At 28.2% G+C, this 22,695-nt stretch overlaps 5 protein-coding genes across 6 annotated transcripts; all 5 read right to left on the bottom strand.

Moving 5' to 3' along the window:
* Positions 1 to 1,359: 1,359 nt before the first annotated feature.
* LOC124932065 (protein TRIGALACTOSYLDIACYLGLYCEROL 5, chloroplastic-like) lies at positions 1,360 to 4,001 on the bottom strand. 2 transcript variants are annotated; one of them, XM_047472668.1, is made up of 3 exons: positions 3,791 to 4,001; positions 1,987 to 2,170; positions 1,360 to 1,626 (listed from the first exon to the last, which is right to left on the bottom strand). In XM_047472668.1, the coding sequence occupies exons 1-3, from the start codon at positions 3,933 to 3,935 to the stop codon at positions 1,527 to 1,529; spliced, it is 429 nt and encodes a 142-aa protein (XP_047328624.1). In that variant the 5' UTR covers positions 3,936 to 4,001; the 3' UTR covers positions 1,360 to 1,526. The 2 variants fall into 2 exon arrangements, with proteins under 2 accessions (XP_047328624.1, XP_047328625.1); XM_047472669.1 differs by having other exon boundaries at positions 1,360 to 1,620.
* A 1,102-nt stretch (positions 4,002 to 5,103) lies between these two features.
* LOC124931541 (ATG8-interacting protein 2-like) lies at positions 5,104 to 6,869 on the bottom strand. Its single transcript, XM_047472031.1, has 2 exons — positions 6,121 to 6,869; positions 5,104 to 5,488 (listed from the first exon to the last, which is right to left on the bottom strand). The coding sequence occupies exons 1-2, from the start codon at positions 6,766 to 6,768 to the stop codon at positions 5,354 to 5,356; spliced, it is 783 nt and encodes a 260-aa protein (XP_047327987.1). The 5' UTR covers positions 6,769 to 6,869; the 3' UTR covers positions 5,104 to 5,353.
* An 807-nt stretch (positions 6,870 to 7,676) lies between these two features.
* LOC124929956 lies at positions 7,677 to 8,411 on the bottom strand. The gene has a single exon (XM_047470333.1). The coding sequence runs from the start codon at positions 8,409 to 8,411 to the stop codon at positions 7,677 to 7,679; it is 735 nt and encodes a 244-aa protein (XP_047326289.1).
* Positions 8,412 to 14,035: 5,624 nt separating this feature from the next.
* LOC124929955 lies at positions 14,036 to 14,986 on the bottom strand. The gene has a single exon (XM_047470332.1). It carries the CDS (start codon positions 14,984 to 14,986, stop codon positions 14,036 to 14,038), a length of 951 nt encoding a protein of 316 aa, XP_047326288.1.
* A 6,344-nt stretch (positions 14,987 to 21,330) lies between these two features.
* LOC124929954 lies at positions 21,331 to 22,278 on the bottom strand. The gene has a single exon (XM_047470331.1). The coding sequence runs from the start codon at positions 22,276 to 22,278 to the stop codon at positions 21,331 to 21,333; it is 948 nt and encodes a 315-aa protein (XP_047326287.1).
* Between the last annotated feature and the right edge of the window lie 417 nt (positions 22,279 to 22,695).

Genomic DNA, 22,695 nt, shown 5'->3' with positions numbered 1-22,695 from the left:
ATTGCAAAATTAATATACCAACCAGATTGTGTATATGTAATGAAGAAGGCCTGGTTAAGCCATTTTTCAGATTTTTTTTTTATTGACAATGAATATATAATCTATGAAGCAATCTTTTTAAATTGTCAGATGTGAAGTTAGAGTTTTTTTTTTTTTTGTTTTTTTAGTTAACAAACATTTATTTCAAATCATAATATACAAGTAATATGTAAATTATTTATATGAGTTATAATTCTAATATACATATTTAATATTCAACTATCACTGACATAATAAATATTATTTTTGTTTCTAAAATAATCTGATTTAAACACAAATTATTAATTTATGAATTACTCAAATAATTTTATTTAGCGGTAATTTTGAAAAATAAATATATAAAAAATTTAAAAAGTATTAGTATACTTTAAATAATATAATTTATAAAAAAATAATATTTAATTTTTATTCAACAACTTAAAGTATATATTAGAATTAAAAAAGAAAACTATGAAATCGAATCCGTGACATTTTGGTTTCTTAAACCGACTCTTAACACGGTATTACATTGACGGAACTATATATATATTTTGTTTTAGGAGAGTAATAAGAGAGAATGACGTAACATTATATTATTAATAGAGAATAGAGAAATTTTATTATTTTTTTTAGTTATTTAGATTCCGATCCATGCAATTCATTTTTTCAAATTAATGTGATTATATAAATAATCATTCTCGAGTAAATATAAGGGAGTGAAACCTTAATTTAGACTTTTAATGAGTTATGAAAAATTTAATTTGATCAATTATTTAGTGACTAATTTAATTTTTCAAATCTCTTTTTTTTTTGTGACTTGATTTGATGATAGGAATAGTGAATTGCTTAGTCTCCCATTAATAAATGTTTGGTTGAATTTGGAATAAACCTCACTTCTTGTTTTTTTTTTCTTCTTTTGACCATTCTTTGTATTTGTTCCATATTTTCAAACCATTTTTTCTTAAAAAATAAAAGCATGTCTACATCTTATTCATCAATTTGATTTTATCATTACTTATGTTAGCACATTTTTATTGTATTGTTTTTATTAAATATCTAAATTTATTCTTAAACAAGACTCATTTTTACATAAGTTTATAATGAGTTATTTTTATAGATTTTTCATTTCAAAAGAAGCACTCAACGGGAAACCAATTTTTTTTTCCAACATAATAATACAGTTGGTGCGTATTAACTATTGCTAACTATTCTGGCCAGGTTTCAGAATTGTTGGTGAAATTAAGCTGTATGAGATTTTGGTACGAGGTTAATAACCTTTAAGTTCTCTAGGGTTTGTGATAAAAACCCTTAAAAAAACATGACAAATTGAAAGATAGCTGATACATCAAAACTAAGGGTAGAATAGAACCAACCAGACTGGCATAGTGAACATTGGGCAAGTGTAATTCTATTTTCAAAATAAAAAATAATAATTTGAATGAGATTAAAGCTTGTAAAGTAGGGAGAAGAAATATGTTTACCTTGGCATGCATAGCTAGGCAAATTCATTATTTTCTCCACTTGTCAATCTCCCTGGAAGTTTCTTCTAGTAACTTCTTGCTGTTTACGACAAGATCATCCAATACATCGTTTAACTCGTCCCTGCCACTTAACATAACCGGTAATAAGAATCATCTCAGTGATTAAGAGTAAATGGACATTGAACTTCAGCTTCATAATCTACAATAAACTTAAAAATTAACATCCCAAAACTTATCTCATGGTTTTATGGTCACCGAGCATCACAAATCTCAAATTTTGTAGAGAAAATATCAAATTTGATAACTAATCATCTAGATGGTTAAAAAAAGGCCATACTTAATTAAAAAAAAAAATAGTATTTGTAAGTAAAAAACATCATGAAAAAACAATGAGTAAAAGACAGTACATATAAGAAAACAAATTATTTCAAAATAACCCAACATCAAACAAATCCCAAACATAAAAGAAGTTATAATCTCAACTTACTGAGATGAAGGAAAAGTCCTTGTGCTTTTTGAGGCGCTTTTTGAGAATTCTCCAACATTTGAATACCTCTTCCTATCATCATAAGCAACTCCCTTGCCAAAACCATACCCAAATCCTAAGCCGACCCCACAACCAGAGCCAATCCCAAAACCAAACTGCAAGCCAGAAATGCCAAGACCAAATCCTGAACCGAAAGGTGAAGACTTTATTAGTACTCATTAGCCATAGTCAAGAACTAGAGTTCTCGGTTACAACTAAAGTAACCCATGCTTCTATTTGAGAAGAAAAGAAAATTAACATTGCCAAAGAAATCCAATCATATTCCCAGTCTTTGAATCCAAAACACTCCACATAAATTAATCTGAAGTATATTTCATTTAGATATACCTAATTGGTTTCAAGGGTCCATCAATATCTCACCTGAATATCTTCAGTTGAGCATTTATAGAGTAATTGATTGTTTGGTTGAGCACTACAGTCCTAAATGCAGTCAATCATAATTAAAGATGAAACAAACTAAAATCCCAAGAGAAGAAAGAAAGAAACGGAAACAAAAGGCATCACTAAAAGAGTAAATGAACTGAAATAAGATTTTAGTTGACAAATTTAGAGTAATTGACACGGATCAACATCATACAACCATGAAAATATGATGCAATTTTTATGTTTACAGATAGCAGCAAACATGCATCCTTGATTAGTAAGATTGATATAACTTATAAGCCCTAAACCCTTGAATATATAATCAGATATTTCCCACAAAAAGAATAGGAAAAAGTAGCATTTGTTGGAGCATAAAAGACAAGCTAGTTCAGCTAGAATGCAGAGCCTACCATTCTCAACTCCTAAACAAAATCTTAATTTTCACACTCTTGCATTAGTAAATGAGAACAAAAAGAAACACCTAGCAATACACAAAGATACAATCACATGGATGTTTGTTTGACAGCCAAAATTAGATAGGATTTTAGATAAAGGGAAGCAGACAATTAAGAAGTAAATGAATAATCTAATAAAGGACACAATGATTAGCATATCATGACCTGCTGTGGATGCTTGATTATCAATGTTAAAAAGAATTATCATTCTCGGAGGACCACCTAAAGTAGTCCAAACATAGTCTATCTTTAGCACGATTATGTGGAAAGGCCGTTAATTACCATCGAACTAACTACTTTTTTTTTATCTACATTTAATATGATATCCTTAAAATCTATTATTTCGAGTAAAAACAAGACATTATGAACACACAGATTTTCTAAATAACTATACTTAAACTCGGTATAGTAACATCTAAGTTGCATAAAAGATGAGAAAGGGATTACCTAAATACATTCACAGTATTTGGGATACTACATGTGGTTGGAAAATTAATAGTATTTAGCTATTGTTATTTATTTAAATTAGTTGATTAGCATTATAAGAAGTTATTAGTTATGATTAGCCGGTTAGATATAGGAGGAGGAGGCTTATGTTATCGGTTTGATCATTAAATGAAGTGATGAAATGTTATATACTTTTGGCATAGATTTTAAACCCTAGAGTTTGAACTTTATCAGTTTTACACTTAACGAGCTTTCAGGCATTGAATTCTGGCACATATGACTGTATCTGATTTCATCCAACATAAAACTCTACGTTTAGTTAGATTTGAAGTAAAGTTGTGTGGTTATTCAGCACATTGAATCCAGTAATAAGCAATTGTGATAGAAAGAAGTTGAGAAATGAAAGCAGTGAAGAGGCAGGCAGGCATTGATTGAGGTTTCCATTAACGGTGAATTGCAGAGTAAAAGTCAGTAGTTACCTCCGAGAAGTCCGATTGCGAAGCCAAAGCCGCAGCCAGCACCAATTCCAAGCGCAGGACCTAATTTTCCTAATCGTTCCGACTTCAGCACTGGAAGCTTCCACAAGAAATCTTTCTTTTCGTTTCTTCGCACCTTTGTCATCATTATCACTATCCCCACCCTCTCGTTATGAGCAATTGGCCGTTATCCTTTCTTTGTACCAACCTTCTCTTTTCTTTTTGGAAAATAATTTTTTGTTTTTTTTAAAGCAAATTGTAAGAGTTGAAGCAGGTGCAGTGTGGGGTGTCACGCTAACGGGGCTAATTCTCCGTAGTTCAAAATTATTTAAAGGCGTTTTTGGTACAAGTTGTTTTAATTAATGAACGATAAAATGAATCTCTCGTAATCTAGTCAAACCCTCAAAATTGGAGAATGAAACTCCCGTTTTTAATCCTCATCCACTCCTCCCTCTATTAGTTGAGAGAAATGAGTTTCATTCTCCATTTCGAGGGAATTGGATGATTACGTCGTTAATTAAAAACACTTACCAAACATTCATATTTAATTCTTTTCTCGAAGTAAAATAACCCCATACAAAACATGCCTTAAGTTTTTCTAATATATATATATATTGAACACTGTAAATTTATAACCTTTTATGTTAAATATAATCACTCCAAAATTGGATTCAACACTAACTTCAACTTCTTAATAATAAAAATTAATTTATAAAATCCCTCTAAAAAAATCAAAAAATTAATTTAAATAATAAAAGTCTTACTTACAAAAAAATATTAAAAAATTTAAATTTAATTATTATTTAAAAAATGTCATAACTGCGTAGGTCATATTAGTCACCCGAGGACTAAATAGGGTGACAAAAGAAAAGATCTAATTAAGGTAACTCAAATTGTAAAAATATTGTCTATTTTCACTAAAAACGCTCTAAAATGAAATGAACCAACTATAAGACGTTGTGGTAACTTTTTAAATTAAAAAAAGAAATCAACCTCATGCACAAAGTCAAGTTAGTTAGAGTCATTTATCCATTATTCTTAAGCTACTCGTCAATAACAAGAACATCAAGCAACATAACAAAAAAAAACTATGCAACGAGACTAAACCATTATGTATAATAATAATAGGGCAAGTGACAAGCCGAACTTGAATTGTCCTAAAGAAACCCTGTAGACATTCTTGATGACAAATCGTTGCCTACATTGCTCAAAATAAACGTTTCTTCATTATAACTCTTCCTGAATGAATCAAATAAGGCCCTCCCCTATTCTAAATTCATATTGTATCAATTTGTCCAATATTAAGCATTTCGATATGGACTAAAATTGATTAACACGAAACAAGAGCTCACAAAGATCCATACTTCTGGTAACATTTATACATATATAATATTTGATCAAACATCGATCCTTAATTCTCTTAACATTTATACATATATAATATTTGATCAAACAACAGTGGTCTTTTGCGCAATTACTGCGATATGTTTTCTTCATAAAACAATATATACTGTACGATTGTAAAGACATACCTCACGATCAAATCGCTTTCATCCTTCTTTTGTTTTATCTCAAACCAATTCTGGACCATGTAACAGTCACACCAGCTGCTGGAAGAGATGGCCTGATTACAGGAACCCGTCTCACCACTGAGATCGCTTCATTCATACGATCAACATGGTTCATTAGTCGAGTTGCCTTCTGCAGTTATAAAAAATAAATCAACACTTGAAGAATACCAATAAACAAATACCCAACAACTTAGAAAGTAGACTGATCTGGATCTGTCTCATTCAGATAGGTTTCTCGATCCAGACTTTTTGTATAGTATTAGAAATCGTGTCTTCAAGACAACTCTAATAATACAAACTTTATGATTTAAGAAAATAAAAACGAAATGTTGAAGTAGTATCGTTTGCATTTCACTTAAGTATGCTCATTGTCATTTATCATATACTCATAACATCTTCTTTTCATTTGCTTAAATTGGTATACACTTCCATTCATTTGAGAAGCATGACAATCAAAACTAGCTCATTATGTGACAAAGATATACTTCATAAGAGCCACTATTTAGAAACTAGGCTCATCCAAGTTTAAAATGTCCATAAAACATTCTGATGAATTGATCCAAGTTAACAATGATAAGATATCCAAATCATCTACAAATTTCATTTTCAAATGAACTCACACTTATATTTGTTAACCCTTTCTTCAATGTCTATATGGTATAGTTTTGGATTAGATACAATTCCACACAACAAACATATTATAACAAAGCAATACCATGAAATATTCAACCAAATTATGCAATTTAAGCAGAAAAAACTCACATTCTCATCTGTTGTAACCTTCAATTTCAAGCCCTGACTCTTATTCTTCAATCTATGCCACCGCCGTCCCAAAATCACAAAACCCATGGCTGCTGCAACAACAGATAGCGTCCAAATGGGCTTAAACCTAAAAGCACAACACTTAAAGAAGTTAAATGGTGTTTTCCACCACAAAATGCTTCTTTTATCTTCTTCAGGAGTTGGTTTGACGGCTTCAACTGCAGTATATTCTCTGTTGTCCATCTGCATAATAGTATCCTCTAATTCTTCCTCATTTCCCCCAATCTCCGTCACTTGAGGGAGCTCAGATTCCTCCGATTTCATCTCCGAGTTCGATAATTCGTCAACACTATCTTCACTTTTAACTACCAAAGCTCCAATTTCATCAAAATCCTTCCGTCCTTTGTCATTTCCATCAAAGTTTAGTTCACTCGTAGCATCCAAATCAACAAATTTATCATAATCAAACCTATCGTTGGACGATTCAAACGAAACCTCGCCCGTCGGATAGATCCAGTCCTCGTTGTTCGAAGAACGGGGTGTTAAACAGTCGGTTTGAACTCCAATTCCAGAACCAGATGCGTTAACCATGGCGGTCATTTCTTCCGTTTGTAGTAGCTCCCAATCGCCGGTTTCATTCTCCTCCATTGGCAATCAAACCTCGAAAATCGCCGATCTAGACCTAATGATAATTCAGGTACGAGTTTTCTATCGTTCCAAATTCCAATGGATGTCTTGCATAACGGGTCTTCTATATTCCCTCGTCTTTTACTTCTACAAATCGTTATTTCCTCCATTTATTTACTTTTTTATTTTTCTTAAATCAAACTTCTGGTCCACAATGAAAATCTAAATCAAGCACATCAATACATTACCTATGTAATCATCATTTTACATTTTCAAATAAAAAACATCTATATATTTATTTGAAAATAATATTTTCTTTTATAAACATCCTCTATTCTAATCTAACGAAAACATATATGAATATTCATAACTTCCTTAGAGGTACTGAGTTCGAGCAACCTGGTTCATCATAACTCATGGACCAATCCTAATTAAATCATGTCTTGTGTCAAGGACTTAAGGGGCTTAGTGCAAAGTTTCATGTGCCGATCCTAATAAATGCTTGTGTATCTCGATAATCTTTTAGTGATTATTTGACTAGCGTTATTTTTATATTTTCTAAATAAGGCGAGACCAATACGTTAGGTCCTTACCTCCATTCTTGAAGAAGATTCAATCAGATTTCTCTTAGCATCCACCCAATGATGTCATCAATATTTTGAAAGATCTTAGACCACGCATCCACCCAATGATATTATCAATATTTTGGAAGATCTTAGACCTCGCATGTATTTATTTTGTATCCAATTTTTTTGTAACGATTTAAACATGTAAAATCAAACCCACCATCAATTAACATAAAAACAATATTTCAAAACAAATATGAATGTTAATTTATATAAAAGAATGTTCAAAAACATAATTTAATAAGACATATTAATAAATTTGATTGTCTAAACTAAAACTCAAATCTAACTTCAAAATAGTTGCTATAGATTCACAATCTCCATTTGAATGGTACTACTACTATTACTAGTACTCATCAAAGGCACATATTCCCCAAGATATCCTTCAAGATGATCAAAAAGTGCAGTCTTATCAATTGTTTCACAATGATAACTCTTGCAAACATAATAAAACACACTTATCGTCACTAAACCACCCAAATTCCCAACCACAAGCAAACCAACCAAAAATCCACCATAAGCAATCCTAAACACCAAACTGAGTACATCTCCCACCTCACCAAACACCACAATTCCAGAACCCCAATTCACAATACCAGAAAGAATCACATAAGAATACATCAAAAAGAAAACCATCGTTTTTTTTCCCTTCAAAAGCTGGTAACTTTTCTTAAATGCAGAAAACCCATTAACAGGTTCAAGAACAGAAACCGCACTAGCCATAAAACACAATGCAGTAATGTAAACTTGAACATGAAAGAGTGCCAGTGCTACAGCGAATATGAGGAAGATAAAGAGTACGTTGATAAAGATTTTATCGGATTCGGGGAACGTGACAAGATTAATAACAAGGAGAATTAGCAGGTTGTAAAGAGTCAATACGAAAGAAATGCAGAGGAAGGTCTTAAAGAGACGTGAGAACAAGTTTGGAATAGCGGACATTGTGGATAAGAAAGAGACGGGCTTGGAAGTGTAAATGGAAGCTGAGATGAAAACAACAGCAGATGTGGAGAGGATTGAGAGTACGATGAGGATCATATGATAGATTTCGAATATGAAGAGGAATTTTATGGGGTGGGGTATATCAGTTAGCATAAATAGGGGAAGTGTGAAAAAGGAATTGCCCAACATGGCTAGGGAAAGGGGGAGAATTAGGGTTAGGGTTACGAGTAAGAATGTTTTAGGTGATTTTGTAGGTATTCTTGTTGTCTCTTCTAAGATGTGTGTTATGCTCAGAAATTGGAGCTGTTCTTGTGGGAGATCCATGGCGGCTGCTGCTGCTGCTGTAAAATGGAGCTATTAGAGAAGAAAAGTGTAGTTCTGATATATATATATATATATATATATATATATATATATATATATATATATATATATATATATATATATATATATATATATATATATATATATATATATATATATATATATATATATATATATGGGAAGAATGCCAATTTTACACACCAAAGTTGTAAGAAGGTGTCAAATTTACTTATTAAGTATCAAAATTCCATTTATATGTATGAACTTGTCAAAAAATGTCAAATATATTTAAAATAACAGAAATGTTAAACGGTGTTAAAATTTTTGTCACATGTAATATCCACCTATTTTTTATTTTTTTAAATTGACATTATTTTAATTATTTTTTCATTTAAACAAAACTTATTTTTACTTTCTCTCTCATCCTTCCACAACTCTCCATTTTTTTCTAATTTTTCTCTCTTTGATTAACTCAAGTTCTTTTGGATTTTTACCTTCTTCTAACATCCAAATGCTCCCTAACTGAACTTTAAATAGTCACCATCGTTGGTGGAAGTTTTTGTTGGCCGATTCCTAAATCATAGACGTTGTGGCCAAAATCTTCATTAGTCGAACCCTAAATCATTGTCGCCATTAGCGGACAATGTCGAATCAAGGTAATACAATTAATAATAAAATTACTAATAGATGAAGAAATGAAGAAATGAAGAGAGAAATATTTAAAGAAAATGGTAAGTTGTGAGGGTAAAGAAAGATAAAATAAATAAGAAAAGATTTTAATGTTTTGTTTGAATAAAAAATAATTAAAATAATGTCAATTTAAAAAAATAAAAAATATGTGGATATTACATGTGGCAAAAATTTTAACACCGTTTAATATTTCTGTTATTTTAAATATATTTGACACTTTTGACAAGTTCATACATATAAATGGAATTTTGATACTTAATAAGTAAATTTGACACTTTCTTACAACTTAGTGTGTAAAATTGGCATTCTTCCCATATATATATATAAAATATATATATTTTTTTTTTTTTAATTCATATTTGACTAAGCTTGTTTGGGCTCATTGACTAAAGAATGGTATATTTTTTTCAGTCAAATCACTCAATTCGGAAGAATCTTATTTAAAATTAATTTATCACACCCTACAATTTGGTCTTTATAAAAAAAAAATGATATTTTTAAATCGTAATAAAATCCATTTTTTCCCTACATTTACTTCACTCTTTGCAAAAATAAAATAAGTGATTATTTGTTCTAAGGTTATTTAGCATTTTGGTTTATGTTTGAAATAAATTATATTTATATTTTGTTATAAAATCATAATATATTTCCAAGTAATGGACATTACCTTTTCAATCATTTAAAAGATGAGTCCAATGAATGCGTTCAGGGAAAGTGACGAGGTTATCAAAAGAACTTTTGAATATGGTTCAAACTAATTTTTTTTAATAAAATTTATATGAATAAAAGGATAATAATAAATTTTGTATGGGATGATCTTGTTGTAAACCACCAAAAAGCTGCAATAACTACATACAATCCTTCTCCAATCGATTGTAAGTCTCCAATCTACTTCTAATTCAATTTTTGAATAAATTTATTTTTTCATATACTTGAATCAATCTTAAAAGTACTTGGAAGCTTTCTGTTGAATCAAATTTGAGCAATTCATTCTAAAACGAAAATAATTAAATTGATTATAAAATTTATAAAAATTAGGTTGTAGTTTGAGCTCTAACTCAAAAATGACAATCCAAAAAAGAATCTTAACATATTCTAAATGGTGTTAGGAGTATTTTCCAATCGATCAAGAGAGGTTTGGTCGAGTTTTAGTCAAATTCATAAAAAAAATCATAAACCTCCAGTATTTAGTTTTTAAATTAAAATATAACTATCATAGACTAGTTTAGACCGACTGTAATTAGTTTTAATGAATAAAAAGAAACTATATACAAGCTTATATTTGAGTTTGGAATTGAATTGGACAAATTTAGAATTTCCAGCCAAGATTTAGCTTTTCCAATCAAAGTTCTTTCGAGGTCTTTAAGAGTTGATTGATAACTTCGAAAAAAACCTAGACAAAATCAAAATAAAAAATGAAAGCTTCATATGTAATTTGTGTTTCGGGATTGGAGGCATCAAATGAAAAAAAAAAATGGACGTCTAGATGAAGAAGACGATTTCAATTCGGGCCAAACTCAGTCGCACTTGAGTTGAAAGGTTTTAAGTAAATTTTAAAACAAAATCACAAAACAATTATTATTAAGACCAATTTGGTCCCTTTTAAATATTTTACTTAATATATGTACATACAAATAGTCTTTAAAAATTCCAAAATAAATTTTTATATAAAATATTTGAAAACTAACTTGGCTAGTATTTTTCAGGTACAAAATTTAGTTGATGTATTATTTAAATCATTTACTTTCAATACCATTCATAATTTGGACTTTAAATATAAAATAAAAAGTGTAAAACAACACAATTTTAAAATTTAGACAAAAATTTAAAATAAAGATCGTTATTACAACGAAAGAGTAAGCATTAATGTACTTTCGTATAATCAAGCTTCGAACCGCAAAACATAATCTCTAAAATGCGTTTATTTAAGCAAAATATTTATTCTAATCTTTTGAAAATTAGACTATCAGTTTAATGTCAAAACTCCTTATTTTATAAAATATTTTTTAAAATCATGTTGGGAATTAAAAAACTTAAAAGTGATTTATTTTTTAAAATAAATACATTTCAGGACGCTACACCATTAAAATACAAAATAAATAAAATACAAAATAAAATAAATACATTATATACATTTAAATAAAATATATTACATAAATATTAAAATAAAGTACATTAAATAAAAATAAAATATTAAATAAAAATAAAATAAGAGATGTTAAACTTAATAAAAAAAATACATATTTTACAAAATAATATATTATATAAATATTAAAATAAAAATATATTAGAAGATAATAAAATACATATTTTATTTGAGGGTTTAATAAACTTTTTAATTTTGAATTTTATTACAATTTATTTTATTTTAATATTTATATAATATATACTTCTTTTTTTTTTTATTGTATAGAGATAAAAAAATGTTTAATTGAAAAATGAATAAAAATTTGGATAGATTGGATATGTGAATAGAACATGAATGGATCCAAAGTTCAAGCCCTTCAAGCCTAACTTCAATTTCCCGCTCTTAATAAGTTAAGAGATTTGATTAAAGAAAAGTTAAAACTTAACCCAAAAAAATTAAATAAAAGAAACAAAAAATAAACTTAACCCAAAAAAATTAAATAGAAGAAACAAAAATATGAATGATTAAAGACTATACATTATCAAAATAAGAGTAATTAAATCTACATTTATTTGAATTTATTTTAGAACATGCATCTCTTGGAAATGACTTTTTTATTTTATTTTATTTATTAATTTGGATTTTTTAAAATTTATAAGAATGTTTTATATAATTTGATATTTTTTGAAATACTTTTATTGATGTGTTTTAAATTTTCATTTTAGCTCGTATTAGTAACTTATTTATTTTTTTCATGCAAAAACGTGATTGTGTAATCTTTTGGGACAAATCATTTTTTAAAATTATTATTTTTATCAATAAAAATAAAAATATTAACAAAGATCATATCTAAAAAATGCAATAATTATTATTTATCAACAACCACATTAAGTTACTTTAAATGACTAAGGGCATGTTTGGTACGTGGTTTTTATACTCAGAGAGATGTTTGGTTTGTGGTTTTGATTTCAGGATATTGATTTGATTCCCGGATACTCAGGAATCATCCAATCCTCTCTAAATTGGGAGGAATGAATCTCATTCCTGAGAGATACACTCTCTATCCCATTATCTTCACTCTCCTATTTTCTCTCTTATAATTATAATATCATATATATATTTTATAATTATATTATACGTTATTTTATAATTAACATAATAATAAATTTTATTTATTTATAAATAATTTCAATTATTTAAATAATATTAAGGAATCATTTAAAATAAAATTTAAGTAATAATTACAATAACTAATAATAATATAATTAATTTTAAATATTATATATTAATAATAAAATTAAAATAAATTAATTAAAATATAAAAATATAAAACTAAAAATAAAATAACAATTTTATATAAAAAAATATTAAAAAATTAAATATGAAATATTTTAATAAAAATTATTATTAAAAAAATTATATCATGTTATAATATATTATTAAATAAAATATTATATTTAATTTAAATTATATAATATTTGAAAGACTTTGTCTTATATTATTTATATTTAATAGATAATTATTTATTTATAATTAGTAAAAAAATTGAAACATTCAACATTTTTTTTTGTTATAAGTATTTTTATTTTGAAAAAATATAATTAATATGAAAAAATATTAGAGGTTTATATTTTATTCAATTATGTCACTTAAATATTTTATATATTTTAAACAATTATATTATAAAATAATAATATTTTATATTTTTAATTTAATAAAATAAAATTAATCATAATTTTAATAACAAAATTATATTTATGACTTTTCTCTTATAAATCCAAACGTTATAAATGGTATGAGAATGATTAAAACTCTTAACCAAACACTACACTTCTATCCATCGTACTCGCACCCTAAGTATATGACAGATCGATAAGTGTAGTGTTGTTATCGTTCGTCTTATTCTATTTTGAGATATTTTTCTTCGATAAAATTATTATAGACAACCACATTTTACACCATATTTATAATTAAACTTTGGACTCAATTTAATAAATAAAAATATGTAAGTAAATCAAACAAATTCAAATGAATTTTATCTATTTGTTTAATTTCTTGAGTGCTTTTTTTGCATGATTAAAAAAAATAACAATTCCAAGTCAAAGACACATTAAACACAAAACCCCAAATCTCAAAGTCAGGCCTAGGCAAGGACAAACACCTAGACCCTGCCCTAGGAAAATCAAACTTATGCACCAACAATAGCATGAGCTTTATTGTATTTATACATATTCTAGGTTTGACTCCATGTATTGTATTTATAAATGAGCTTTATTGTATTTTCATGGGATTGAACAACAATCCAATTTTTCTTGCATCTATCCAAAGATATTATCAATATTTTGGAAAAAATTTCATTGCATGTGTTTATTTTGTATTTATTTGTCCATTTATTGCAATAATTAAAACATATAAACCAAATCCACAATCAATTAACATAAAACCAATATCTCAAAACAAATCCGAATATATATAAAAGAATATTCAAAAACATAATTTAATAAGACATGTATTTATAAATTTGATAGTCTAAACTAAAACTTTGATACAAGTCCAAAATTTAAATTCAAATTACTTTCTATACAACCTCCATTTGAATGGCACTACTATCACTCATCAAAGGCACATATTCACCAAGATATCCTCCAAGATGATCAAAAAGTGCAGTCTTATCAATTGTTTCACAATGATAACTCTTGCAAACATAATAAAACAGACTTATAGTCACTAAACCACACAAATTCCAAACCACAAGCAAACCAACCATAAATCCACCATAAGCAATCCTAAACACCAAACTGAGTACAATATCTTCCTCCCCACCAAACACCATAATTCCAGAAGCCCATTTCACAATACCAGAAATAAGCACATAAGAATACATCAAAAAGAAAACCATCGTTGTTTTTCCCTTCAAAAGCTGGTAACTTTTCTTAAATGCAGAAAACCCATTAACAGGTTCAAGAACAGAAACCGCACTAGCCATAAAACACAATGCAGTAATGTAAACTTGAACATGAAAAAATGCAAATGCTATAGCGACCATGCCTAAAATAAGGAGTACACTGATAAAGATATTATCGGATTCGGGGATCGTGACAAGATTAACAACAAGGAGAATTAGCAGGTTGTAAACAGACAGTAGTAAAGAAATACATAGGAAGGTCTTAAAGAGACGTGAGAACAAGTTTGGAATAGCGGACATTGTGGATAAGAAAGAGACGGGTTTGGAAGTGTAAATGGAAGCTGAGATGAAAACAACAGCAGATGTGGAGAGGATTGCGAGTACGATGAGGATTATATGATAGAGTTCGTATATAAAGAGGAATTTTATGGGGTGGGATATATCAATTAGCAGAAATAGGGGAAATGTGAAAATGGAATTGCCCAACATGGCTAGGGAAAGGGGGAGAATTAGGGTTAGGGTTACGAGGAAGAATGTTTTAGGTGATTTTGTAGGTATTCTTGTTGTCTCTTTTAAGATGTTTCCTACGGTCAGATATTGGAGCTGTTCTTGTGAGAGATCCATGGCTTCTGTAAAATATTCAGTGTACCTACTGATCGATCGATGGATCAAGGAGTTTATATATATATATATATATCAAATATTTTATTTATTTATTTTTAATTCATTTTTTATTGAGCTTATTTCGGATTATTTGAGTTTTTTTTTCAGTCAATCACTCATTCACGAAGAATCATTCAAAATTAATTTATGACACCCTACATTTTTGTCTTTAAGTAACAAAAGAATAAATTACTTTTTCAAATTTGAATGAAATCCAAAATTTGTTTTCCCTACATTTACGGATTTACTCACTCTTTGCCATAATAAAATTAAGTGAATATTTTTTATAAGGTTATTTATCATTTTGATTTATGTTTGAAATATATTATATTTATATTTTGTTATAAATCATAATATCTTACTCTCCAAAAATAACTGACATTAGTTTTTCAATCATATTAATAAGGGATGGATCTATCTTTTATCTTAAGACTTGAGTGGACGAGGGAGTCAATAAAAAATATTATTTTTTAGTTAAAAATTTAACACAACTCTTTAATTTATTTTTAAATTTAATTCAATATTTTCTTCCATTCATAGAAAATGGGGTAAAACATAATTTTATTATTTTTTTATGCCCACTCTTATTTAAAGCAACCATAATTTGAATTTTGGATCCATCACAATCATTAGGGATAAGGAAAGGGATGCACAGAGCTAAGAACTTGTAATATTCAAACAAAAATAAAATAAAAATTGAACTATATAAACTCTAGAATTAGTATTGAAATTGGGGACTAGTTCTAATTTTTAAGTTTGTAGACCTAAGAAATAAAATTAAAATTAGAATTTATAATGTAATTTTATAATTTTCGTCACTTTTTTCCTTTTCCTATTTTCATCTATTCCTTTATTTTCGGAATATAGTTTCCTTTATTTTTTAAATTTAGTTGAGTTAGTTATAAATAAGATAATTCAATTAAGTAGAAACTCTTTAAATTAATATTAAGTAAAATAATAAACTCTTTAAAATAATAAATTTTAAAAAATTGAAAAACTCAATACAATAATAAGATGATATTTTTTTTTGGATCACTTTATAATTTTCTGTCCAAGAAAATGATAAATTAATAATTTAGAAACTGAAAACATATATAGTACACTCTATTGAAATCATAAATTAATAATTCATAGTTGATTTTAAAACACCTTTTAGATGAGAAGTCATCTTGTGAGATATAATTAGAATACTCTAACACATTCATGTAATTTATATATTGAATGTCAAACTTGTTTAATAATATATTTATATTTGTTCCTCTGGTTTACATTACATTAGTACTTTAAAAGTCATTAATAGTGCCAAGCTTGAAGTCCTAATGTTTGCTGCAACGTAATTCTAAGAGGCATAAACTAATTTTTCTTTTTGTTTGGTAGGTATAATTGTATAATTATTTATTTTATACGCATATATGAATCATACGTGAATCGATTAAAAACTCTTTAAATTAATCATTATTAATTTATCGATAAATTAATAACTCTCTAAATTAACAAAATTAATAAATTTCTCCGACATTATTAATTTAAAGAGTTTCTTCTGTATATTGTATTCATTAAATTCATCAACAATATTCATAATATCAATTAATAATATTCAAGAACAAAGACATCTTTGTCTTGCATTTATGTATTTACAATCTTTCAATTTTTTCTTGGTATCAGAGCTAAAGGATAACTCCTACATCTATGTCAAAGATCAATGGGGATAAAAATAACAACATGCTTCCATCAATTACTTTGAAACTAGATCAACACAACTATGTTCTATGAAAATTTCAAGTTATTCATCTCATTAAAGGATGTGGTCTCATCCAACATATTAATGGAAAAGAAAATCCCTCACCAACTAAAATTAATATCGTCAATAAAGAAGAGATAACAAAAATAATCAAGAATCCAAAATTTAAATAATAGAAAATTCGAGATTCAAAAGTTCTAGGTTGATTAATCTCAACTTTTACCGAAATTGTTTTCACATAAGTCATTGCAGATGTTAATGATACGTCAAAAAAACTTTGGGGAGCCCTAGAAGAAATTTTCTCTAGTCAAACTATGTCTCAATTAATGCAATTGAGACTTCAAATCCAAACTTTCAAAAAAGGTACCTTTAGAAGATGAAATCGACAACTTATGCCTTTACTACGAATGACCATAAGGTTACGGATATTGATTTTGTTCTTTATATTCTTGGAGGTTTGGGATCAAAATTTGAATCAATCGTTATTGCGGTCTCCATAAGTTGAGAACCCGTAAGCATCAATGAACTTACGAGACTTCTTCTTACGCACGAGCAACATCTTCTTTCTTCACGCCCAATAAAAGAACTTACTGCTAACGTCGCATATGAAATAAATCAACAAGAAAATCATAATAATTGCCGAAATGGAGGTCGTAGCACTTCAAGTTCATATTCATCATATTTTTTTTAGAAAACATAAAAATATAGTGGGCATTTTAACCGTAGAAATTCTTCAAACAAGATTGCTTTAAATACAAATCGTAGTAACGATAATCGTCATAAATGTACCACTTGCACAAAAATATAGTGGACACGCCCCAGTTGCTTCTTCAGATGGTTATCAATACTTTATTTTGTTTGTGGATGATTATAGTTGATTACGTGGTTATGCTTACACAAAAATCAGACGTCTTGAATGTTTTTACCAAATTAAAAAATTTAGTTGAAAATCAATTTAATAAGAAAATTAAATTTTTTACAAAAAGACCATGGAGGAGTATATCAAAAATTAAAATCAATTACAAATCTACATGGTATACAATACCGACTCTCTTGCCCACACACTAGTGATCAAAATGGAATTGCTGAAAAAAATCGTCATCTAACTGAAACAAGTTCAACCTTACTTGCTCATGCAAAGTTACCACACACATATTGGGATGATGTTTTTCTTACCACCATATATTTGATCAATAGACTACCGAGAAGTCCAATCGATGTTCTTGAGCTAGGACCAAGAAATCCAAACGAGGATTTTAATCCAGGATAGAGAAGACTAACCTAGGACCGGGAGGTCTGACCTAGGACTGAGTAGTCTGAACCTAGGACCGAGGATTCTAGAACTTAGGACCGAGAGGTCCGAACCTAGGACCGATGAATCTCGATCCAAGATCGAGAATTCTTAAACCCGGGATCAAGGGACATAGCCCAAAGCTAGCCTAGGACTATGAGGTTTATACGCCTCGACCGAGGGATTTAACCAAGAGCTAGCCCAGACCGTAAGGTTTATACACCTCGACCGAGGGACTTAGCCTAGAGTTAGCCCAAGACCGTGAGGTTTATACACCTCGACCGAGGGACTAAGCCCCATACTAACTTAGGACCGATGAGTTTATGCACCCAGACCGGTAATCTCAGCTTAAGATTGAGAGTCCTTAGCACCCAGATTGAGGGTCTTCGGACCCTGACCCAGGCTTAGGACTCCGGTCCTAAGGCCTGTTTGGTTATACTTTTCAAAACCCAACATTATTATTTTTATAATTTTGGAATCCCAAACTATCTTATAAAAATCTTGAAAAATTATAAGAATGATTTCAAAATATTTTTAGGATATTTTCATAAAAAATACTTTGACTAAGGCTTGTTTGATGTTTATTTATAAACCCTAACACCTTTAAAATGACTGATATTATATTCTTTAGGTATATTCATTCATAAGTTATCATTAACAACAAGTACAATTATTTTAAATATTATTGTTTCAATATTTTAAATAATTATAAAACCAAGAAGCATGACTAAGACCGGAAGGTGGATGAAGCACGAAAGTCCTTTCTCGAGTATCTACGAACTAAAAGAAAACTATGGTCAATACGTTTGTATGCATTTGTCAACTTTTATTGATTTTCTAAAATCAATTGGTGACTCTTTTTCAAAATAAATAATCTTTTTAATTAATTATGTTCAATTAATTTTAAACTAAATTTAAAAAAAAAATCAAATTGTGATTTAATTATCATAAATCCCCGAATTATTTAAAATTGAATCCCAAATTAATTATTATTTTTAATTATTTTCAAAAGTTGTCAGAAATCAATGAATTTTTTTTAAAAAGAATGTTTTATTTTAAAAGAAAATTTCTAACACTCAAACCGAGGTTGAAATTCTTGAACCTTGAATTTTTCATGGAAACCAATGCAAGGTGTTTTTCGGGTTTACAAATCATATTCATAAGAATTGTTTAAATCATTTAATTTCAATACCATTCATAAATTGGACTTTAAATATAAAATAAAAAGTATAAAACAATACAATTTTAAAATTTGGTCAAAATTTTAAAATAAAGACCGTTATCACTATGTGCACGAAAGTGTAAGCGTGAATATCTTTTCTCGAGTATAATCAAGTCCTGAACTATAAATCATAATGACTAAAATGCGTGTAATTAGATTAAATAATTTTTTAATATTTTAAATATTAGGTGGCGACTATACAGTTTAATGCCAAAACTCTTGATTTTATAAAATATTTTCTAAAATCATATTAGGAACTAAAAAACTTTAAAACATAAAATACACTAAATACAAATTAAAATAAATATATTATTATATATTAATAAAATATATTACATAAATATTAAAATAGAGTTCATTAAATAAAAATTAAAATAAGATATATTATAAGAGAGGTTAAACTTATCAAAATAAAATACATACTTTATCAAAATAATAAATTATATAAATATTAAAATATAATATATTAGATGATAAGTTAAACTTTGTCAAAAAGAAACTTTTTTTAAAATAAAATACATATTTTATTTGATGATTTAATAAACTTTAAAATTTTGACTTTTATTATAATATTTTATTTTAATATTTATATAATTTGTAAATTTTTTTTTATTTTTATTGTTTAGAGATAAAAAGATGTGTAATTTAGAAAATGTATGAAATTTTGGATGATGTGAATAGAACATGAATAGATTCAAAGTTTAAGCCCTAACTCCGCTCTTAATAAGAGAAATGATTAAAGAAAAGATAAATCTTAACCCAAAAAAATTAAATAGAAGAAACAAAAATATGAATGATTAAAGACACAATACATTATCAAAATAAGAGTAATTAAATCTACATTCATTTGAATTTATTTGAGAACATGCACTTCATGGAATTTTTTTTTTTTTTTTTTAGTTTCTGATTTATACTATTTGATATTTTTTTTAAACATTTTGTTGACGTGTTTTAGATTTTCATTTAAACTCTACTAGTAACTTATTAATTTTTTTCATGCAAAAACTTGATTGTGTCATCTTTTGTGGACAAATCATTTTTTAAAATTTATTTTTATCAATAAAAGTAAAAATATTAACCAAGATCAAATCTAAGAAAAGCAATAAATATTATTTACTATCAACTATATTAAGTTACTTTAATTTGTTATCATCCATCTTATTCTATTATTTTTTTTAAATTTAAACCATCTTTATAATTAAATTTTGGAATCAATTAAATAAATAAAAATTATGTAAGTAGATCAAACAAATTAAAATTTATTGTTTAATTTGTTGTATGCTTTGTTTTGCCTATTGATTTTTTTTTAACAATTACAAGTCAAACTAACTAGACACATTAAATACAAAACCCCAAAACTCTTAGACTGGCCTAGGCAAGGACAAACATTTAGACCCCGCACCATGAAAATCAACCTAGTCGCCAAGAATATCATGAGCTTTATTGTATCTATACATACATGATTCTAGGTTTGACTCAATCTTCTCCATCGTCATGTTCGTCATGCCTAGAGGATTGTTTTTATATAGGGTCAATGGGATGCCTAGGGGTGAACTTGTCCTAGCCCATGATCTTGCTCCTGGGTCGACTCTAATGGTGCCTACACATGGTTTGGGTTATATCGTGTGTCAAGGGGTTTTGTGCAAAGTCAATTGAGTAGATAATAAGTGTTTGTGTATCTTGATAATCTTGGAATATTTGACTCTGAGCATAAAAATATAACATTTTCTAAATAAGGTGAGGATAATGCTCCATTTTCATGGGATTGAACGACAATTGCATCTACCCATTTATATCATCAATATTTTGGAAAATCTTTCATCACATGTGTTTATTTTGTATTTATTTGTCCATTGATTGCAATGATCAAAACATTTAAATCAAATCCACAATCAATTAACATAAAATCAATATATCAAAACAAATCCGAATGTTAATTTATATAAAAGAATGTTCAAAAACATAATTTAATAAGACATATTTTCATAAATTTGATAGTTTAAACTCAAATTCAGATCTAACTCTAATAAATAAAAAATTCAAAATACTTCCTATACAACCTCCATTTGAATGGTACTACTACTAGTAGTACTTGTACTTGTCAAAGGCACATATTCCCCAAGATGATCAAAAAGTGCAGTCTTATCAATTGTTTCGCAATGATAACTCTTGCAAACATAATAAAACACACTTATCATCACTAAACCATACAAATTCAAAACCACAAGTAAACCAACCAAAAATCCACCAAAAACAATCCTAAACACCAAACTGCATTCAACTCCCCGACCAATCACCGCAGTTCCCGAAAAGAGATTCACACAAAAAGAAAAAAAGACATAAGAATGCATCAAATAGAAAATCATCGCTGTTTTTCCCTTCAAAAGCTGGTAACTTTTCTTAAATGCACAGAATCCATTAACAGGTTCAAGAACAGAAACCGCACTAGCCATAGAACTCAATGCAGTAATGTAAATTTGAACCTGCATAAGTACAACTGCTACAGCGAGTATGACAAAGGTAGTGAGTAAACTGCTATAGGTTTCTTCGGCGATTATGGCAAGATGAACAAAAAGGATCAATAGCAGGTTGTGAAGAGAGAATACGAGAGAAATGTAGAGGAAGGTCTTAAAGAGGCGTGCGAACAAGTTTGGAATAGCGGACATTGTGGATGAGAAAGAAACGGGCTTGGAAGTGTAAATGGAAGCTGAGATGAAAACAACAGCAGATGTGGAGAGGATTGAGAGTGCGATGAGGATTATATGATAGATGTCGTATAAGAAGAAGAATCTTATGGGGTGGGTTATATGAGTTAGGAGAAATACGGGAAATGTGAAAATGGAATTGGCTATCATGGCTAGGGAAAGGGGGAGAATTAGGGTTAGGGTTACGAGGAAGAATGTTTTAGGTGATTTTGTAGGTATTCTTGTTGTCTCTTTTATGATGTGTGCTATGGTCAGATCATGATCATTTTGGAGCTTTTCTTGTGAGGGATCCATTGCTGCTGCTGCTGTTGAATATCTAGAAATTTTGAGTGTTGTACTGATCAATGAATCAAGGAGTTTATATATATATATAATATGTATATTATTTATTTTTAATTCAATTTTGACTAGCATAAAGAACGGGTATATCTTTTTGTTTCAGTCCGAAGAATCTTATTAAATATTAATTTTATCACATTCACACTGTAAATTTTGGTCTTTAATTAAAAAAAAATAACGATTTTTCAAAGTAGAATGAAATCCAATTTTTTTTTCTACATTTACTTCACTTTGTTCCAAATAAAATTAAGTGATTATTTGTTCTAAGGTTATTTAGCATTTTGATTTATGTTTGAAATGTATTAAATTTATATTTTGTTGTAAAATCATAATATATATATATTTTTTTTAAAATTAGGGTTAATTAACTCA

Source organism: Impatiens glandulifera, chromosome 3 (genome assembly GCF_907164915.1).
Source record: "Impatiens glandulifera chromosome 3, dImpGla2.1, whole genome shotgun sequence".
Classification (NCBI taxonomy): Eukaryota; Viridiplantae; Streptophyta; class Magnoliopsida; order Ericales; family Balsaminaceae; genus Impatiens; species Impatiens glandulifera.
This window is presented reverse-complemented; position numbering and strand designations above follow the sequence as displayed.